Raw genomic sequence first — 16,780 nt, 5'->3', positions numbered from 1 at the left:
TACCGCTCTCCCCGAAACTCACCCGGTGCGTGGCAAAGTCCCCCTCCGCTGCTCGGCGGGACCGCCGGAGGCCCTTGCTTGGGACCAGCCTGCAAGAACCAGGCTGCGCTCAGAGAGCAGCCCCGCAGCGCAAAGGGCCGCCGGCGAGCTGCCAGCCGGCACCGGCAGCCTGAGCGCGGCAGAGCCGGGACCCTCTGCCCTCCCGGGCTCTCTGCCCCGCGGGGCAGGTTTCCCCCCAGCACCGCCGGCGAGGATGTGCCGGCATTCCCGGCGGCTCCCCGACCCTCTCCGCTCCCCGAGCGGCACCACCCTTCCCGCCATCCCTCACCCCACTGGCCGCACGTGCCGGCACAGCCAGAGGCGGGCGAAAGGCAGCCCTTCTCACCTCGGCCTGGCCCTCCATCAGCCTCTCCAGGCTCCCGGCGCTGAACGTCCTCCACTGGGCAAGAGAGAAGGAGCGGAGGCAGGTGAGCAGCGATGCCTCTGCCGCTCGCTCGGCTGGAGGACCAGGGCTCGGGGGCAGAGCCCAGACCGGGCGGGCACTCACGGCGTGGCGGCGGCCCAGCTCCTTCTCCAGGAGCCTGATTGACGGCACAGGCGTCACCCGGGCTCTCTTGGCTCCTTCTGGTGTCCTGTGCGCCGGGAAGGGACAGGGAGAGAGCTGGCTGAGCCCCGAGCCGCCTCTTCTCCCTTGTGCGGCAGCTCTGCCCGAGCGAGAGCTGCCGGCAGCCGCGGGGGCACCTCTCCCCAGCTGGGGAGCTGTGTTCCCCCGTCCGGCTGCACCTGCAGCATCCCCGCGGCTTACCCCAGCAGCGTGCCCACCCACAGCTCCTTCAGCGCCCGGGAGCTGCCGAAAGAGAGGAGAACCAGCGTCAGGCCCCGCTGCCCCCCAGCCCGCGGGCAGAGGCGGGCGCCTGCGCAGCCCTGCCCCGTGGGGAAGGACGCCGGAGCGGGACGAAGCCCCGTGGGGAAGGACGCCGGAGCGGGACGAAGCCCCGTGGGGCAGGACAGAGGCGCTGCCCGAGCCCTGGCTCCCCGTGCCCTGCCGGAGCAGCTGCTTTCGCCCTCCCCTTCTGGGGACCCAAAGGGGAGGCGGGACCTGCCCATGCCCCCATCCCTCCCTGCCGGCGTGCTGCTTGCTCCCTGCCCAGGCTCTGCACGCAGGGCAGAGGCCGCTCTCACGATGGCGTGGGCGTGCTTGGGAACGTCTCCCGCCCGGCCGTGGCACTCACGGGAAAGTGGCAACGCAGGAGCCGCTGGGCCAGACGAGGAGGACGGAGGTCCTGTCCTCATCGCCGCCTTCCTCCTCTTCCTCGTCCCCCGCCGCCTCCTTTCCGCCGCTCAGCACCCACAGCTGGTCCAGGGCCAGGCGGAGCTGTGGGCGCACGCTGGTGCCGCGTCTGCGGAGAGCAGAGAGGAGAGGCAGGCGGTGAGCTGGAGGTGGCCTCCTGGGGGTCCCCCCGGGCAGAGCCCTGTCCCCCGCCTGCCCTTGGGACGGACGGACGGACAGCGATGGGCGCCTCCAGCACCCACCAAGGTGCCGGGGCCTGGGGCTGGTGCCGGGGCGTCCCTGCCCCGGGGCCGGGGCCGGGGCCGGGGCCGGGGCCGGGGCCAGGGCCAGGGCCAGGGCTGGGGGAAAGGCAGCTGGGCTCTGAGGGTCTTACTGCAACTTGGCGATCACCAGTTCCTCCTGGAGGAGGAGAAGGCGTCTCTCGCTCCTCTTGCGGCCCCGGGTCAGCCGCACGTCCGTGCTCAGCACCGGCTCGGCGTCGGTGAGAGCCTCCCTGCGGAGCAGAGAGCGGCGGGCATGAGAAAGGCCGCCGCCGCCGCCGCTGCCGCGGGTCCCGGCCGTGCCCCCCAGGCACAGGGAGAGCCCACCTGGAGCCGCAGCAGCAGTTGGCCTGGCCCATCCTGCCCGGGAGAGGAGGACCCTCGCCGTGGACCGAGGACGCGGGCCAGTCGGCGACAGCGGGGATGGGAGGCGAGGTGCCGGTGCCGGCGAGGTGCCGCTCGGCCAGATCCTGCCTCCTCCCAGCGCTCCTGCGTGCCAGCACAGCTCTGTGCTGCTGTCTCTGGCGGCCGTGGGCTCCAACTGACAACATTCCGAGCCCAACGACCAACATTCTGAGCCCAACGGAAAGTGGGAGGGGCACTGGGGCGAGAGTTCTCTCCAGTATGGCCGTCTCTGCCTGGCACTGGGGAGCCCCGGGCGGGCTGGACGGACCCAGCAGAGGGGAAGGACCCTCTCCCTCCACCTCTTGCCAACGCTTTGCCTACTGCAGCCCAGGAGGCAGTGAGCCGCCTTTGCCCCAGGGGCACTTTTCTGGCTCGAAATCGGTCCACTTGGCGTCCACCATCACCCCAGGTGTCTGCACAGCTGCTTTCCAGCTGGGTGTCCCCCAGCGTTTACTGGCGCAAGGGCTTCTTCGTCCCCAGGTCTCCAGGACTTTGCTCTTCCCCTTGGGGAACTACAGGAGGTTCCCGTCAGCCCCTTTCTCCAGCCGGTCAAGATCCCCCTGGCTGACAGCAGGACCCTCCGGCGCATGAGCCTCTCCTCCCGGTTCTGTGCCACCTGCAAGCTGCCGGAGGGTCCGCTCTGCCCCGTCTCCCAGATCCCAGTGAATGTGAGCAGGTCCCCCATAGCGCAGCCCAGGGGGTGCCTGGGACATCCCTTGTCACAGCAGGCTCAGAAATTTAGGGGGAAAACCCACGTTGGGTTTTTGTATTATTTACACAGTGCTTCCCCTTTGTTGTTCCTGCAAGCTAATAAAAGGTGTTCAAAATAGGTCTCATTTCTCATTGGAATGTCACGGCTCTTCACAGTGCTGATGTCACGTGTAACTCAGGTTGTACTCTCGCACAGAGCGTTAGGTAGTATGTAGCCTAGATTATTAGAGAGAAGATCGCAGATTACTGCATTAGTCGTGCAAACACCAACGACAGGAGGTTGCATCTAGCTCTTGAGCCAAAGGGTAAAAATCCAAGGTGTCCGTTGAACTCAGTGGGCTATTGATCAGCAGATTGAGCTCACCATGTTCAGAAAAGAAAAGGTACGCGAGAAAGGCGTCTTCTACCTTGACTGGTACAATGCGTGTTTTTGTAGGTATGAAGATAAATTATCCGTCCCCCTCCCGCCACCCCCTTCCAAAAAAGAAAGGACTAGAGAAAAAAGATTCAACTTGTAGAGCAATGGGGCTTGTAACAGCCAAGTAAATTCCCCTAGGTCATTCCCATTCAATGAGCCACTTTGCCTGACATTCTGCCTCTACTTGGTACCAGCAGAAGACTCTACCTGTGCCATGCTGTCCTGATTTCAGCTGGGATAGAGTTAATTGTCTTCCTAGTAGCTGGTACAGTGCTACGTTTTAAGTTCAGTATGCAAAGAATGTTGATAACACTGATGTTTTCAGTTGTTGCTTAGTAGTGTTTAGTCTAAAGTCAAGGATTTTTCAGCTTCTCATGCCCAGCCAGTGAGAAAGCTGGAGGGGCACAAGGAGTTGGCACAGGACAGCGCCAGGGCAGCTGACCCAAAGTGGCCAACGGGGTATTCCATACCGTGTGACGTCCCATCTAGTGTAGGAACTGGGGGGAGTGGGGGCTGGGGATCGCCGCTGGGGGACTAACTGGGTGTCGATCGGCGGGTGGTGAGCATTTGCACCGCGCATCATTTGTACATTCCAGTCCTTTTATTATTGCTGTTGTCATTGCATTAGTGTTATCATTATCATTATTAGTTTCTTCTTTTCTGTTCCATTAAACCGTTCTTATCTCAACCCACGAGCTTTACTTCTTTTCCCGATTTTCTCTCCCATCCCACTGGGGGGGTGGGCGGGGAGTGAGCGGCTGCGTGGTGCTTAGTTGCTGGCTGGGGTTAAACGACGACAGGGGTCTGCTCTGAACCTCGTGACTCAACAGGAGGGATCTCCTTATTCCCTGCACTGATGTATATGGTTACACAGTTTACAGAAGTAGTCTGATGCTAATTCCTGTTGCGAGAAACCCTGCCACCTACTACCACGCCTCCCCAGTTCCATTTGCTTCTGTCATAAATAAAATCTTTAACTGATCGTTTGGTGTCGTTTCACCTCAACTTAGCTGGAGGGAATTTTGAATTAAACAGGACTCCCTGGTCTGTCCAGTCTGGGTCGTGACAGTTGGTTTTGATTTTTTTTTTTTTAATTTATGATTTTTAATTTAATTATGGCACTGCCTTTACCTGAACCCGTGAGGGATGGTGCTGCGCAGGGTCTGGCAGGAACCCCGTGGCCGCTCCCCAGGGGCTCCCCATCGAGCCCCGCTGCGTGGCACAGGGGCCCTGTGCATCTCTGCGCGCGCACAGCTCTCTAAGGGCATTCCCCGTGGGGATAAGGCGCCGGAGCCCTCCCCTCGGCAATGCCAGCCATAGCTCGCTCTCTTCTGGGCTATGAGCAATTCCTCGTCAACGGTGTTCCCCAAAGAGAGGGCAACCAAACCCTGCCTCTTCCTGCCGCTGTGCATTCAGCAGCGCTCTCTGACTCTGTCCTTGTAGGTGCCGTTTTCCTGTTACTGGCTGAACCCCTGTGAGTCCTGGGCCCGCCCCCCACCGCAGTTGATGTTCTCAATAAAACGATTTTTCTCTCTTCCGAGCGTGTCCGCCATCGGCTGTTCTGGAGCGGGCAGCTGCTGTTTGGGGATGACCCCTCGGGGAGGAGTTTGGGATCGTGCCTTGTCCCAGCATCCTTGCCGGCGGGCACGAGGGCTGAGTTCAGGTGCTTTAGGAGTGAAAGCAAGGCACAGAGTTGCACAGGAGGGTGGCGGTTGGAAGGGAGCTGTGGAGGTCGTCCAAGCCCTCTGCTCAAGCAGGCTCCCTTAGAGCAGGTTGCCCAGGACCACGTCCTGCTGCGTTTGGGCTATCTCCCTTAGAGCAGGTTGCCCAGGACCACGTCCTGCTGCGTTTGGGCTATCTCCCTTAGAGCAGGTTGCCCAGGACCACGTCCTGCTGCGTTTGGGCTATCTCCCTTAGAGCAGGTTGCCCAGGACCACGTCCTGCTGCGTTTGGGCTATCTCCCTTAGAGCAGGTTGCCCAGGACCACGTCCTGCTGCGTTTGGGCTATCTCCCTTAGAGCAGGTTGCCCAGGACCACGTCCTGCTGCGTTTGGGCTATCTCCCTTAGAGCAGGTTGCCCAGGACCACGTCCTGCTGCGTTTGGGCTATCTCCCTTAGAGCAGGTTGCCCAGGACCACGTCCTGCTGCGTTTGGGCTATCTCCCTTAGAGCAGGTTGCCCAGGACCACGTCCTGCTGCGTTTGGGCTATCTCGGAGGAGCAGCCCCATGAGCTCCGAGCGAGGGCAAGACGTAGAGCAGGTTGCCCAGGACCACGTCCTGCTGCGTTTGGGCTATCTCCCTTAGAGCAGGTTGCCCAGGACCACGTCCTGCTGCGTTTGGGCTATCTCCCTTAGAGCAGGTTGCCCAGGACCACGTCCTGCTGCGTTTGGGCTATCTCCCTTAGAGCAGGTTGCCCAGGACCACGTCCTGCTGCGTTTGGGCTATCTCGGAGGAGCAGCCCCATGAGCTCCGAGCGAGGGCAAGACGTAGGCAGACACGGTGGCCAGGAAGGGCTGAAGGTCCTTATGCAGCCACCGTCACCTGCAGCTTGCTGCTCCCCGCGGCCGTCACCCTTGCACAGCGAGTGCCGGGCAGTTTCTGCAGAATCCCCTCACTCATGGCAATGGTGTAAAGCCAACCGCCGTGCTGGGCGGTAGGAATGCGTCAGCTCGCCCCAAAAAGCTGTGGAAGCGGCGCCAACAGCAGCCGGACTGCTGAGGCTTTTGTGCGCCCCGGTGTGATACAGGGGACGCCCGCGCCCTGAGGGAGGAGGAAGGATGAGCGCTCTCCCCATCCCTCCGTAGGTAACTCTTTTGCTCACAGGTTGTGGTGGTTTAAGCCTGGCTGGTGGCTGAGCACCACACAGTCGCTCGCTCCCTGCCCCCCAGGGGGATGGCGGGGGACAATCGGGAGGGTAAAAGGGAGAAAACTCACGGGTTCAGGTAAAGGCAGTTTCATAATTAAACTAAGAATTGGAATTTTTTTAAAAAAAAAACCCTAGAAATGGAAGGGAAACTAAAGCCCGTGAAAAACAAGGGATGCAAAGGAAAGCACTTGCTCTCCACCAGCTGACCGATGCCCAGCCATCCCCTGAGCAAGGGCAGCCCCTGCCAACCTCCCCCCCAGGTTTATTCTGAGCACATGTTGGGTTTGTGTGGCAAGGTTTTGGTAGCGGGGGCGTTACAGGGGTGGCTTCTGTGACAAGCTGCTGGAAGCTTCCCCTATGTCTGCCAGGGCCAACACCAGCCGGCTCTACGGCGGACCCGCTGCCAGCCAAGGCCGAGCCAATCAGTGATAATGGTAGCGCCTCTGGGATAACATATTTAAGAAGGAAAAAAAGTTGCAGGGGGCACAGACATGGCAGCCGGAGAGAGGAGCGAGAACATGTCAGAGAAACAGCCCTGCAGACCCCCAGGTCAGTGCAGAAGGAGGGGAGAAGATGCTCCAGGCGCTGGAGCAGAGATTCCCCTGCAGCCCGTGGGGAAGACCACGGTGAGGCAGGCTGTCCGCCTGCAGCCCAGGGAGGTCCACGGTGGAGCAGATATCCACCTGCAGCCCAGGGAGGACCCCACGCCGGAGCAGGTGGCTTCCCGCAGGAGGCTGTGACCCCGTGGGAAGCCCACGCTGGAGCAGGCTCCTGGCAGGACCTGCGAATCTGTGGAGAGAGGAGCCCACGTTGGAGCAGTTTTTCTGGCAGGACTTGTGACCCCTTGGAGGACTCACGCTGGAGCAGCGTGCTCCTGAAGGACTGCACGCTGTGGAAGGGACCCACGCTGGAGCAGTTCGTGAAGAACTGCAGCCCGTGGGAAGGAGCCACGCCGGAGAAGTTCATGGAGGACTGTCTCCCGTGGGAGGGACCCCACACTGGAGCAGGGGAAGAGTGTGAGGAGTCCTGACCCTGAGGAGGATGAAGCGGCAGAAAATAACGTGTGATGAACTGACTGTAAACCCCATTGCCCGACCCCTGCGCCGCTGGGAGGGTTGGTAGAGAATCTGGGAGTGAAGCTGTGCGCGGGAAGAAGGGAGGGGTGGAGGGAAGGTGTTCTGAGATTTGGTTTTATTTCTCATTACCCTACTCTGGGCGATTTGTAATAAATTGAGTTAATTTTCCCCAAGCTGAGTCTGTTTTGCCCGTGACGGTAATTGGTGAGTGATCTCTCCTGTCCTTATCTCGACCCACAAGCCCTTTGTTATATTTTCTCTCCCCTCTCCAGCAGAGACGGAGTGATAGAACGGCTTTGGTGGGCACCTGGCATCCAGCCAGGGTCAACCCACCACACCTTGACTGGGGCTAGGGAATAAATATGTCAGGGGACCTCCACGAGACCCCCAGCCCCTGGACTGGCGGCTGGAAGATGGGAAGGTCAAAGGACCCTGATGGGAGCCCTGCAGGGCCTCATCCGTTGGGCCAACGGGCACCTTCCCTTGCCACACAGAGCATCTCATGGCCTGGGAAAGGGATGCTCGGGAGAGTTTCTGGCAAATCTCCGGAGAAGAGCCTCTCCCCGCCCCTCTCCCAGGGGGTTTCTCAGCTCTGGTGCCCTTCCCAAGGACGGCCCCACAGGCGGGTGCAGCCAGCTTTGCAGGAAAGAACAGGCAGCAGCCACAGCGGTCAGCACTGCGGGAAAGCCAAGGATAAATCCTTTTCACCCAAGTGTGATAAAGCCATAATGACCAAGCGTGCTGCTCCACGGGCAGGAGTATTCCTGCCTAAGCTCACCACACATTTCATGTCCGTGGGGCTTTCGGCAGGAGATGTACGGCTCTTCAGTGCTGGTGGTCGCTCCCCTCTTTCAGTAAAAATTGCAGATTTTCTTCCTGTTGGACCTGCCTCAATTCCACTCTCTTGGGGATTGCAAGCTGGCGCAGCACGTGTGCCAGAGACATTCCCACCGCTGGGCTGGTGTCCACAAAGCGGAGTCTGTCTTTAGCTTTAGGGCTCTCTCCCTCGAGGAGTTACCTCGGGCAGTGCCCCAACCTGAGGGGGAGTCCCCGACTGCAGACCCTCTGCTCCCAGGAGGACTGATTCCCACATGTCCACATGGGCGCACAAAACCCTCAGCATTCCGGCTTCCAAAGCTTTTTGGGGCGAGCTGACGCATTCCTACCGCCCAGCACGGCGGTTGGCTTTATACCGTTGCCATGAGTGAGGGGATTCTGCAGAAACTGCCCGGCACTCGCTGTGCAAGGGTGACGGCCGCGGGGAGCAGCAAGCTGCAGGTGACGGTGGCTGCATAAGGACCTTCAGCCCTTCCTGGCCGTCTGCCTACGTCTTGCCCTCGCTCGGAGCTCATGGGGCTGCTCCTCCGAGATAGCCCAAACGCAGCAGGACGTGGTCCTGGGCAACCTGCTCTAAGGGAGATAGCCCAAACGCAGCAGGACGTGGTCCTGGGCAACCTGCTCTAAGGGAGATAGCCCAAACGCAGCAGGACGTGGTCCTGGGCAACCTGCTCTAAGGGAGATAGCCCAAACGCAGCAGGACGTGGTCCTGGGCAACCTGCTCTAAGGGAGATAGCCCAAACGCAGCAGGACGTGGTCCTGGGCAACCTGCTCTAAGGGAGATAGCCCAAACGCAGCAGGACGTGGTCCTGGGCAACCTGCTCTAAGGGAGATAGCCCAAACGCAGCAGGACGTGGTCCTGGGCAACCTGCTCTAAGGGAGATAGCCCAAACGCAGCAGGACGTGGTCCTGGGCAACCTGCTCTAAGGGAGATAGCCCAAACGCAGCAGGACGTGGTCCTGGGCAACCTGCTCTAAGGGAGATAGCCCAAACGCAGCAGGACGTGGTCCTGGGCAACCTGCTCTAAGGGAGATAGCCCAAACGCAGCAGGACGTGGTCCTGGGCAACCTGCTCTAAGGGAGCCTGCTTGAGCAGAGGGCTTGGACGACCTCCACAGCTCCCTTCCAACCGCCACCCTCCTGTGCAACTCTGTGCCTTGCTTTCACTCCTAAAGCACCTGAACTCAGCCCTCGTGCCCGCCGGCAAGGATGCTGGGACAAGGCACGATCCCAAACTCCTCCCCGAGGGGTCATCCCCAAACAGCAGCTGCCCGCTCCAGAACAGCCGATGGCGGACACGCTCGGAAGAGAGAAAAATCGTTTTATTGAGAACATCAACTGCGGTGGGGGGCGGGCCCAGGACTCACAGGGGTTCAGCCAGTAACAGGAAAACGGCACCTACAAGGACAGAGTCAGAGAGCGCTGCTGAATGCACAGCGGCAGGAAGAGGCAGGGTTTGGTTGCCCTCTCTTTGGGGAACACCGTTGACGAGGAATTGCTCATAGCCCAGAAGAGAGCGAGCTATGGCTGGCATTGCCGAGGGGAGGGCTCCGGCGCCTTATCCCCACGGGGAATGCCCTTAGAGAGCTGTGCGCGCGCAGAGATGCACAGGGCCCCTGTGCCACGCAGCGGGGCTCGATGGGGAGCCCCTGGGGAGCGGCCACGGGGTTCCTGCCAGACCCTGCGCAGCAGCAGAGCCTGGTACACACCTGGGCTTCTCGACCTGCCGGACCTTCCTGCATCTTTTCCGTCTGCGATGCCCCGATCTGTTTTCTCTCTTCCTCCTCTTGTTTTCGGCACAGCTTTCATCTCCCCAGGCCTGTTTCCTCCTTCGGTTTCCTCTCTTTTCCTTGTCCCGGGGAGAGCCTGCAAACCTTTCCATCCCACAGTGTGCTTAGATAGGTAAGGCCACGACGATCCAGCGGACACAGTTCTGATTTTAACCCAAAGTGACTCGTTTTACCTTCTTTCCTCTGAAAGGCTGCCCAGTTGCTGCGGGCATGGCAGGGGCTCTGCTGTGCTCTTGAGGGTGGCTGGAGGCAAAGCTGGAGGTGCCTAAACCAGAAATGTTGGAGTTAAGGGGTGGCAAGGGACGGCCTGGAGTAGTAAGGGACTGCTTGCCAAATTGCCACCTTAGCTCTCCGGGGAAGATGCTGCTTTGCATCGTCCACATTTTGCACAGTCCGCCCGCCCCAAAACAGACTTGATGAAACTGTGATGAAGTAGGATCTGAGCAAAAGCCCTCTCAAGTTGACAGCTACTCCCCGCTGTCTTCTTGTCGGTATTTGGTTGGATTAAGCACATGCCTAATGCATTTGAGAAAGGACCTTTCCAGTTTTCCGCACAGTGTACGATTCCGCGGGGGAGGAGGAGGAGGAGGAGGAGGAGGAACCCCGAACGCACAAGCCATCGGCTGGCCGGAGGAGGCCCAGCAGCTACTTGGCCTCCTCAGAAACTACCCTCCTACCCGAGAGACGCTGTCACGGTGCTTGTGGAGCGGAGCTGACATACCTCTGCCGTTTTGGACTCCGCCACCGTGCCTCCCCCAGCTCCTTTGAGGACGTCCAGAGAGGGGGATGCATGCAGAATGGCTTCTGCCTGGTGGCCCTGGTCTGCTCTGCCTGCAGGGCCACTTTGCTTTTCCAAATGCAGGTCTAGAAAGCAAAACCATGTGCAGCAGTGACGCCTTGGAAGTAAGGCACGCCTAAAGCAAAACCCACCCCAAGCCCTACACCGCTTTTCTTCTTGACGTTGAGGTTTCTGGTATCCCGAGCCCCAGCCTGGGACAGCCCTCAGTTCCTCCTCATACCTGTGGCTCCGTCCGTGGGGGCTGGCGACTCCCCGGCTGCTGGACGGGAGCGGCCGGCCACCTCCTCCCCAACGATGTCGCCGCAATTTTCAATCATGAACAGCACCAGCGTGTTCACCTGCACACATCAAACCCTTGGTCTCAACCCAGCTGCCTGAAGTTGTACCAAGCAGCCTTTCCCACTCCCGACCCTTGCCTCTGCACAGACGGCTGTGGCTGTGGGGCTGCCTTTGCGGGCAGCCACCCCACCGGCATTTGCTCAAGGGAGGAGGCAGCCAGGGACCTCTGAGCAGCCAAGCTCTGATGGGCCGGCAAGGCTGCAGCCGGCTTGCCAACACAGCGCACCTTCTCGGTCACCTCCAGCATGGCCTGGAGCGGGAGCAGGTCCTCGTCGGGTGGGCTCAGCAGGTTTGGCCCAAGACAGATGGCCAGGTTGCTGGCGGTCATCCTGCTGGTGGCTGCGTTGTGGCCGATGTGCTGGAGCAGCGAGAGCAGCTGCTTGAGGAGCAGGAGGTTGGCCGCAGGCAACTTCTCGGCCACCCTGAGGGACCGGGAACTCAACGTTAATAGAGCAGATGTTGCCCACAGCCATCCCCAAAGCTTGCCCAAGGCAGGGGTAGCCAGCGGCTCCAGGTGCTCTCAGCCAGCGGTCAGGGCTCCTGCTCAACAGGCGGGCTGCTGCCCGCACTTACGCTTTCAGCTCGGAGAGCCTCTCCTCCTTGCCGGTCCTCTCCATGGCTTGCATCCAGTCCTCGTAGAGGTTGTTGACGAGCAGCTTGTCGGGGATGCTCCGGAGGAAGTCCTGCAATGCCAAGGGCTCCGGGTGAGCCTTTGAAGTTTCCAGGCCGGCCGGGAGCTCCTCCAGCCGCAGGTCAGAAGCGCTCACCTTCAAGACGGCGGCCAGCAGGAGCGCAGGCTGGCTTCCCAGGTCAACATCGGCGTCGCGGTCCAGGGCCTCCCGCAGCTCCCGAAGCTCGGTCCCGCCGGCGGCTCTGCGGAATATCCCCTCCGTCGACGGTCCTTCCCGGCGCAGGACAGCCAGCAGCTCCTGCAGGAGAGGCAGGAGGACAGTTGCTTGGCTGAGGAGCTGCCTTCCGACAGCGGTGGCCAGAGCACTGCCCCAGAGCGGGCTCCTTGCTGGGGGCGAAGAGCCCAAGCCGCCATCCCCGGAGCTCCTGGGGACGCCCGTGTCCCCTGTGGAGCGGCCGGAGGGAGGGCTCCCACCGCCTCTAGGGAGCATCTGGAGGGCTGGGGACCCCCCGGCCAGGCTGGCTTACCTGGATGGGCCGGGGCAGGGAGCCGTCCTCCCCGCAGAGGGCTGCCAGGGGCTGGCCAAAGAGCGCCCTGCTGCAGCCGGAGCCCGCCTGCCCTGGCGCCTGGGCAGCGGCCGGGGTCCTCCGCTGAGCAAAGGGCCAGGGCAGCCCCCTCCTCTTCCTCCTCCTGCCGCTGCTCCCTCCTGCCGCAAAGGAAAGCAGAGCAAGAGCCCGTCAACGGAGACCGCCAGGCCAGTGCTCCCGGGGCCTGCCCTGCCCGCAGCGTGGTGCTGAGCGGTGCAGCAGGACGGGCAGGGAGCCAGCAGCTGGAACGCTGAGCTCCGGCTCAGCAGCTCCAGCTGGGAGGCTCCTGAGAGCCGGCACGCCACCAGGAGAGGAGAGCCTGGCCCGGCCCTCGCCCTGTCCTCCTCCAAGCCGTGGGCAGCAGCAGAGGCTCCGTGTCCCCGCAGAACCACGTCCAGCGGCCGCTGCCCAGCGGGTGTCCTTCCTCCTGGAGGTGACGTCCTGCCTCGGGCTGCCCAACCTGCATGGCGACACTCGAGGGACAAGTGAGCACAGCTCCAGCGCTTGCAGGAGCTTACCGCTCTCCCCGAAACTCACCCGGTGCGTGGCAAAGTCCCCCTCCGCTGCTCGGCGGGACCGCCGGAGGCCCTTGCTTGGGACCAGCCTGCAAGAACCAGGCTGCGCTCAGAGAGCAGCCCCGCAGCGCAAAGGGCCGCCGGCGAGCTGCCAGCCGGCACCGGCAGCCTGAGCGCGGCAGAGCCGGGACCCTCTGCCCTCCCGGGCTCTCTGCCCCGCGGGGCAGGTTTCCCCCCAGCACCGCCGGCGAGGATGTGCCGGCATTCCCGGCGGCTCCCCGACCCTCTCCGCTCCCCGAGCGGCACCACCCTTCCCGCCATCCCTCACCCCACTGGCCGCACGTGCCGGCACAGCCAGAGGCGGGCGAAAGGCAGCCCTTCTCACCTCGGCCTGGCCCTCCATCAGCCTCTCCAGGCTCCCGGCGCTGAACGTCCTCCACTGGGCAAGAGAGAAGGAGCGGAGGCAGGTGAGCAGCGATGCCTCTGCCGCTCGCTCGGCTGGAGGACCAGGGCTCGGGGGCAGAGCCCAGACCGGGCGGGCACTCACGGCGTGGCGGCGGCCCAGCTCCTTCTCCAGGAGCCTGATTGACGGCACAGGCGTCACCCGGGCTCTCTTGGCTCCTTCTGGTGTCCTGTGCGCCGGGAAGGGACAGGGAGAGAGCTGGCTGAGCCCCGAGCCGCCTCTTCTCCCTTGTGCGGCAGCTCTGCCCGAGCGAGAGCTGCCGGCAGCCGCGGGGGCACCTCTCCCCAGCTGGGGAGCTGTGTTCCCCCGTCCGGCTGCACCTGCAGCATCCCCGCGGCTTACCCCAGCAGCGTGCCCACCCACAGCTCCTTCAGCGCCCGGGAGCTGCCGAAAGAGAGGAGAACCAGCGTCAGGCCCCGCTGCCCCCCAGCCCGCGGGCAGAGGCGGGCGCCTGCGCAGCCCTGCCCCGTGGGGAAGGACGCCGGAGCGGGACGAAGCCCCGTGGAGCAGGACAGAGGCGCTGCCCGAGCCCTGGCTCCCCGTGCCCTGCCGGAGCAGCTGCTTTCGCCCTCCCCTTCTGGGGACCCAAAGGGGAGGCGGGACCTGCCCATGCCCCCATCCCTCCCTGCCGGCGTGCTGCTTGCTCCCTGCCCAGGCTCTGCACGCAGGGCAGAGGCCGCTCTCACGATGGCGTGGGCGTGCTTGGGAACGTCTCCCGCCCGGCCGTGGCACTCACGGGAAAGTGGCAACGCAGGAGCCGCTGGGCCAGACGAGGAGGACGGAGGTCCTGTCCTCATCGCCGCCTTCCTCCTCTTCCTCGTCCCCCGCCGCCTCCTTTCCGCCGCTCAGCACCCACAGCTGGTCCAGGGCCAGGCGGAGCTGTGGGCGCACGCTGGTGCCGCGTCTGCGGAGAGCAGAGAGGAGAGGCAGGCGGTGAGCTGGAGGTGGCCTCCTGGGGGTCCCCCCGGGCAGAGCCCTGTCCCCCGCCTGCCCTTGGGACGGACGGACGGACAGCGATGGGCGCCTCCAGCACCCACCAAGGTGCCGGGGCCTGGGGCTGGTGCCGGGGCGTCCCTGCCCCGGGGCCGGGGCCGGGGCCGGGGCCGGGGCCGGGGCCAGGGCCAGGGCCAGGGCTGGGGGAAAGGCAGCTGGGCTCTGAGGGTCTTACTGCAACTTGGCGATCACCAGTTCCTCCTGGAGGAGGAGAAGGCGTCTCTCGCTCCTCTTGCGGCCCCGGGTCAGCCGCACGTCCGTGCTCAGCACCGGCTCGGCGTCGGTGAGAGCCTCCCTGCGGAGCAGAGAGCGGCGGGCATGAGAAAGGCCGCCGCCGCCGCCGCTGCCGCGGGTCCCGGCCGTGCCCCCCAGGCACAGGGAGAGCCCACCTGGAGCCGCAGCAGCAGTTGGCCTGGCCCATCCTGCCCGGGAGAGGAGGACCCTCGCCGTGGACCGAGGACGCGGGCCAGTCGGCGACAGCGGGGATGGGAGGCGAGGTGCCGGTGCCGGCGAGGTGCCGCTCGGCCAGATCCTGCCTCCTCCCAGCGCTCCTGCGTGCCAGCACAGCTCCGTGCTGCTGTCTCTGGCGGCCGTGGGCTCCAACTGACAACATTCCGAGCCCAACGACCAACATTCTGAGCCCAACGGAAAGTGGGAGGGGCACTGGGGCGAGAGTTCTCTCCAGTATGGCCGTCTCTGCCTGGCACTGGGGAGCCCCGGGCGGGCTGGACGGACCCAGCAGAGGGGAAGGACCCTCTCCCTCCACCTCTTGCCAACGCTTTGCCTACTGCAGCCCAGGAGGCAGTGAGCCGCCTTTGCCCCAGGGGCACTTTTCTGGCTCGAAATCGGTCCACTTGGCGTCCACCATCACCCCAGGTGTCTGCACAGCTGCTTTCCAGCTGGGTGTCCCCCAGCGTTTACTGGCGCAAGGGCTTCTTCGTCCCCAGGTCTCCAGGACTTTGCTCTTCCCCTTGGGGAACTACAGGAGGTTCCCGTCAGCCCCTTTCTCCAGCCGGTCAAGATCCCCCTGGCTGACAGCAGGACCCTCCGGCGCATGAGCCTCTCCTCCCGGTTCTGTGCCACCTGCAAGCTGCCGGAGGGTCCGCTCTGCCCCGTCTCCCAGATCCCAGTGAATGTGAGCAGGTCCCCCACAGCGCAGCCCAGGGGGTGCCTGGGACATCCCTTGTCACAGCAGGCTCAGAAATTTAGGGGGAAAACCCACGTTGGGTTTTTGTATTATTTACACAGTGCTTCCCCTTTGTTGTTCCTGCAAGCTAATAAAAGGTGTTCAAAATAGGTCTCATTTCTCATTGGAATGTCACGGCTCTTCACAGTGCTGATGTCATGTGTAACTCAGGTTGTACTCTCGCACAGAGCGTTAGGTAGTATGTAGCCTAGATTATTAGGGAGAAGATCGCAGATTACTGCATTAGTCGTGCAAACACCAACGACAGGAGGTTGCATCTAGCTCTTGAGCCAAAGGGTAAAAATCCAAGGTGTCCGTTGAACTCAGTGGGCTATTGATCAGCAGATTGAGCTCACCATGTTCAGAAAAGAAAAGGTACGTGAGAAAGGCGTCTTCTACCTTGACTGGTACAATGCGTGTTTTTGTAGGTATGAAGATAAATTATCCGTCCCCCTCCCGCCACCCCCTTCCAAAAAAGAAAGGACTAGAGAAAAAAGATTCAACTTGTAGAGCAATGGGGCTTGTAACAGCCAAGTAAATTCCCCTAGGTCATTCCCATTCAATGAGCCACTTTGCCTGACATTCTGCCTCTACTTGGTACCAGCAGAAGACTCTACCTGTGCCATGCTGTCCTGATTTCAGCTGGGATAGAGTTAATTGTCTTCCTAGTAGCTGGTACAGTGCTACGTTTTAAGTTCAGTATGCAAAGAATGTTGATAACACTGATGTTTTCAGTTGTTGCTTAGTAGTGTTTAGTCTAAAGTCAAGGATTTTTCAGCTTCTCATGCCCAGCCAGTGAGAAAGCTGGAGGGGCACAAGGAGTTGGCACAGGACAGCGCCAGGGCAGCTGACCCAAAGTGGCCAACGGGGTATTCCATACCGTGTGACGTCCCATCTAGTGTAGGAACTGGGGGGAGTGGGGGCTGGGGATCGCCGCTGGGGGACTAACTGGGTGTCGATCGGCGGGTGGTGAGCATTTGCACCGCGCATCATTTGTACATTCCAGTCCTTTTATTATTGCTGTTGTCATTGCATTAGTGTTATCATTATCATTATTAGTTTCTTCTTTTCTGTTCCATTAAACCGTTCTTATCTCAACCCACGAGCTTTACTTCTTTTCCCGATTTTCTCTCCCATCCCACTGGGGGGGTGGGCGGGGAGTGAGCGGCTGCGTGGTGCTTAGTTGCTGGCTGGGGTTAAACGACGACAGGGGTCTGCTCTGAACCTCGTGACTCAACAGGAGGGATCTCCTTATTCCCTGCACTGATGTATATGGTTACACAGTTTACAGAAGTAGTCTGATGCTAATTCCTGTTGCGAGAAACCCTGCCACCTACTACCACGCCTCCCCAGTTCCATTTGCTTCTGTCATAAATAAAATCTTTAACTGATCGTTTGGTGTCGTTTCACCTCAACTTAGCTGGAGGGAATTTTGAATTAAACAGGACTCCCTGGTCTGTCCAGTCTGGGTCGTGACAGTTGGTTTTGATTTTTTTTTTTTTAATTTATGATTTTTAATTTAATTATGGCACTGCCTTTACCTGAACCCGTGAGGGATGGTGCTGCGCAGGGTCTGGCAGGAACCCCGTGGCCGCTCCCCAGGGGCTCCCCATCG

The 16,780-nt window shown here is 61.5% G+C and overlaps 1 protein-coding gene across 1 annotated transcript; it reads right to left on the bottom strand.

Moving 5' to 3' along the window:
• Positions 1-9,568: 9,568 nt before the first annotated feature.
• LOC138688797 (T-cell activation Rho GTPase-activating protein-like) lies at positions 9,569-12,158 on the bottom strand (the record flags this gene model as incomplete). Its single annotated transcript, XM_069801318.1, has 7 exons — positions 9,569-9,736; positions 9,826-9,917; positions 10,374-10,516; positions 10,672-11,212; positions 11,364-11,473; positions 11,558-11,719; positions 11,949-12,158. Coding segments are annotated over 4 exons (882 nt in total), but the record flags the coding sequence as incomplete, so codon positions are not given.
• Positions 12,159-16,780: the final 4,622 nt, after the last annotated feature.

This window comes from Haliaeetus albicilla, chromosome 13 (genome assembly GCF_947461875.1).
Source record: "Haliaeetus albicilla chromosome 13, bHalAlb1.1, whole genome shotgun sequence".
NCBI classification, from domain to species: Eukaryota; Metazoa; Chordata; class Aves; order Accipitriformes; family Accipitridae; genus Haliaeetus; species Haliaeetus albicilla.
This window is presented reverse-complemented; position numbering and strand designations above follow the sequence as displayed.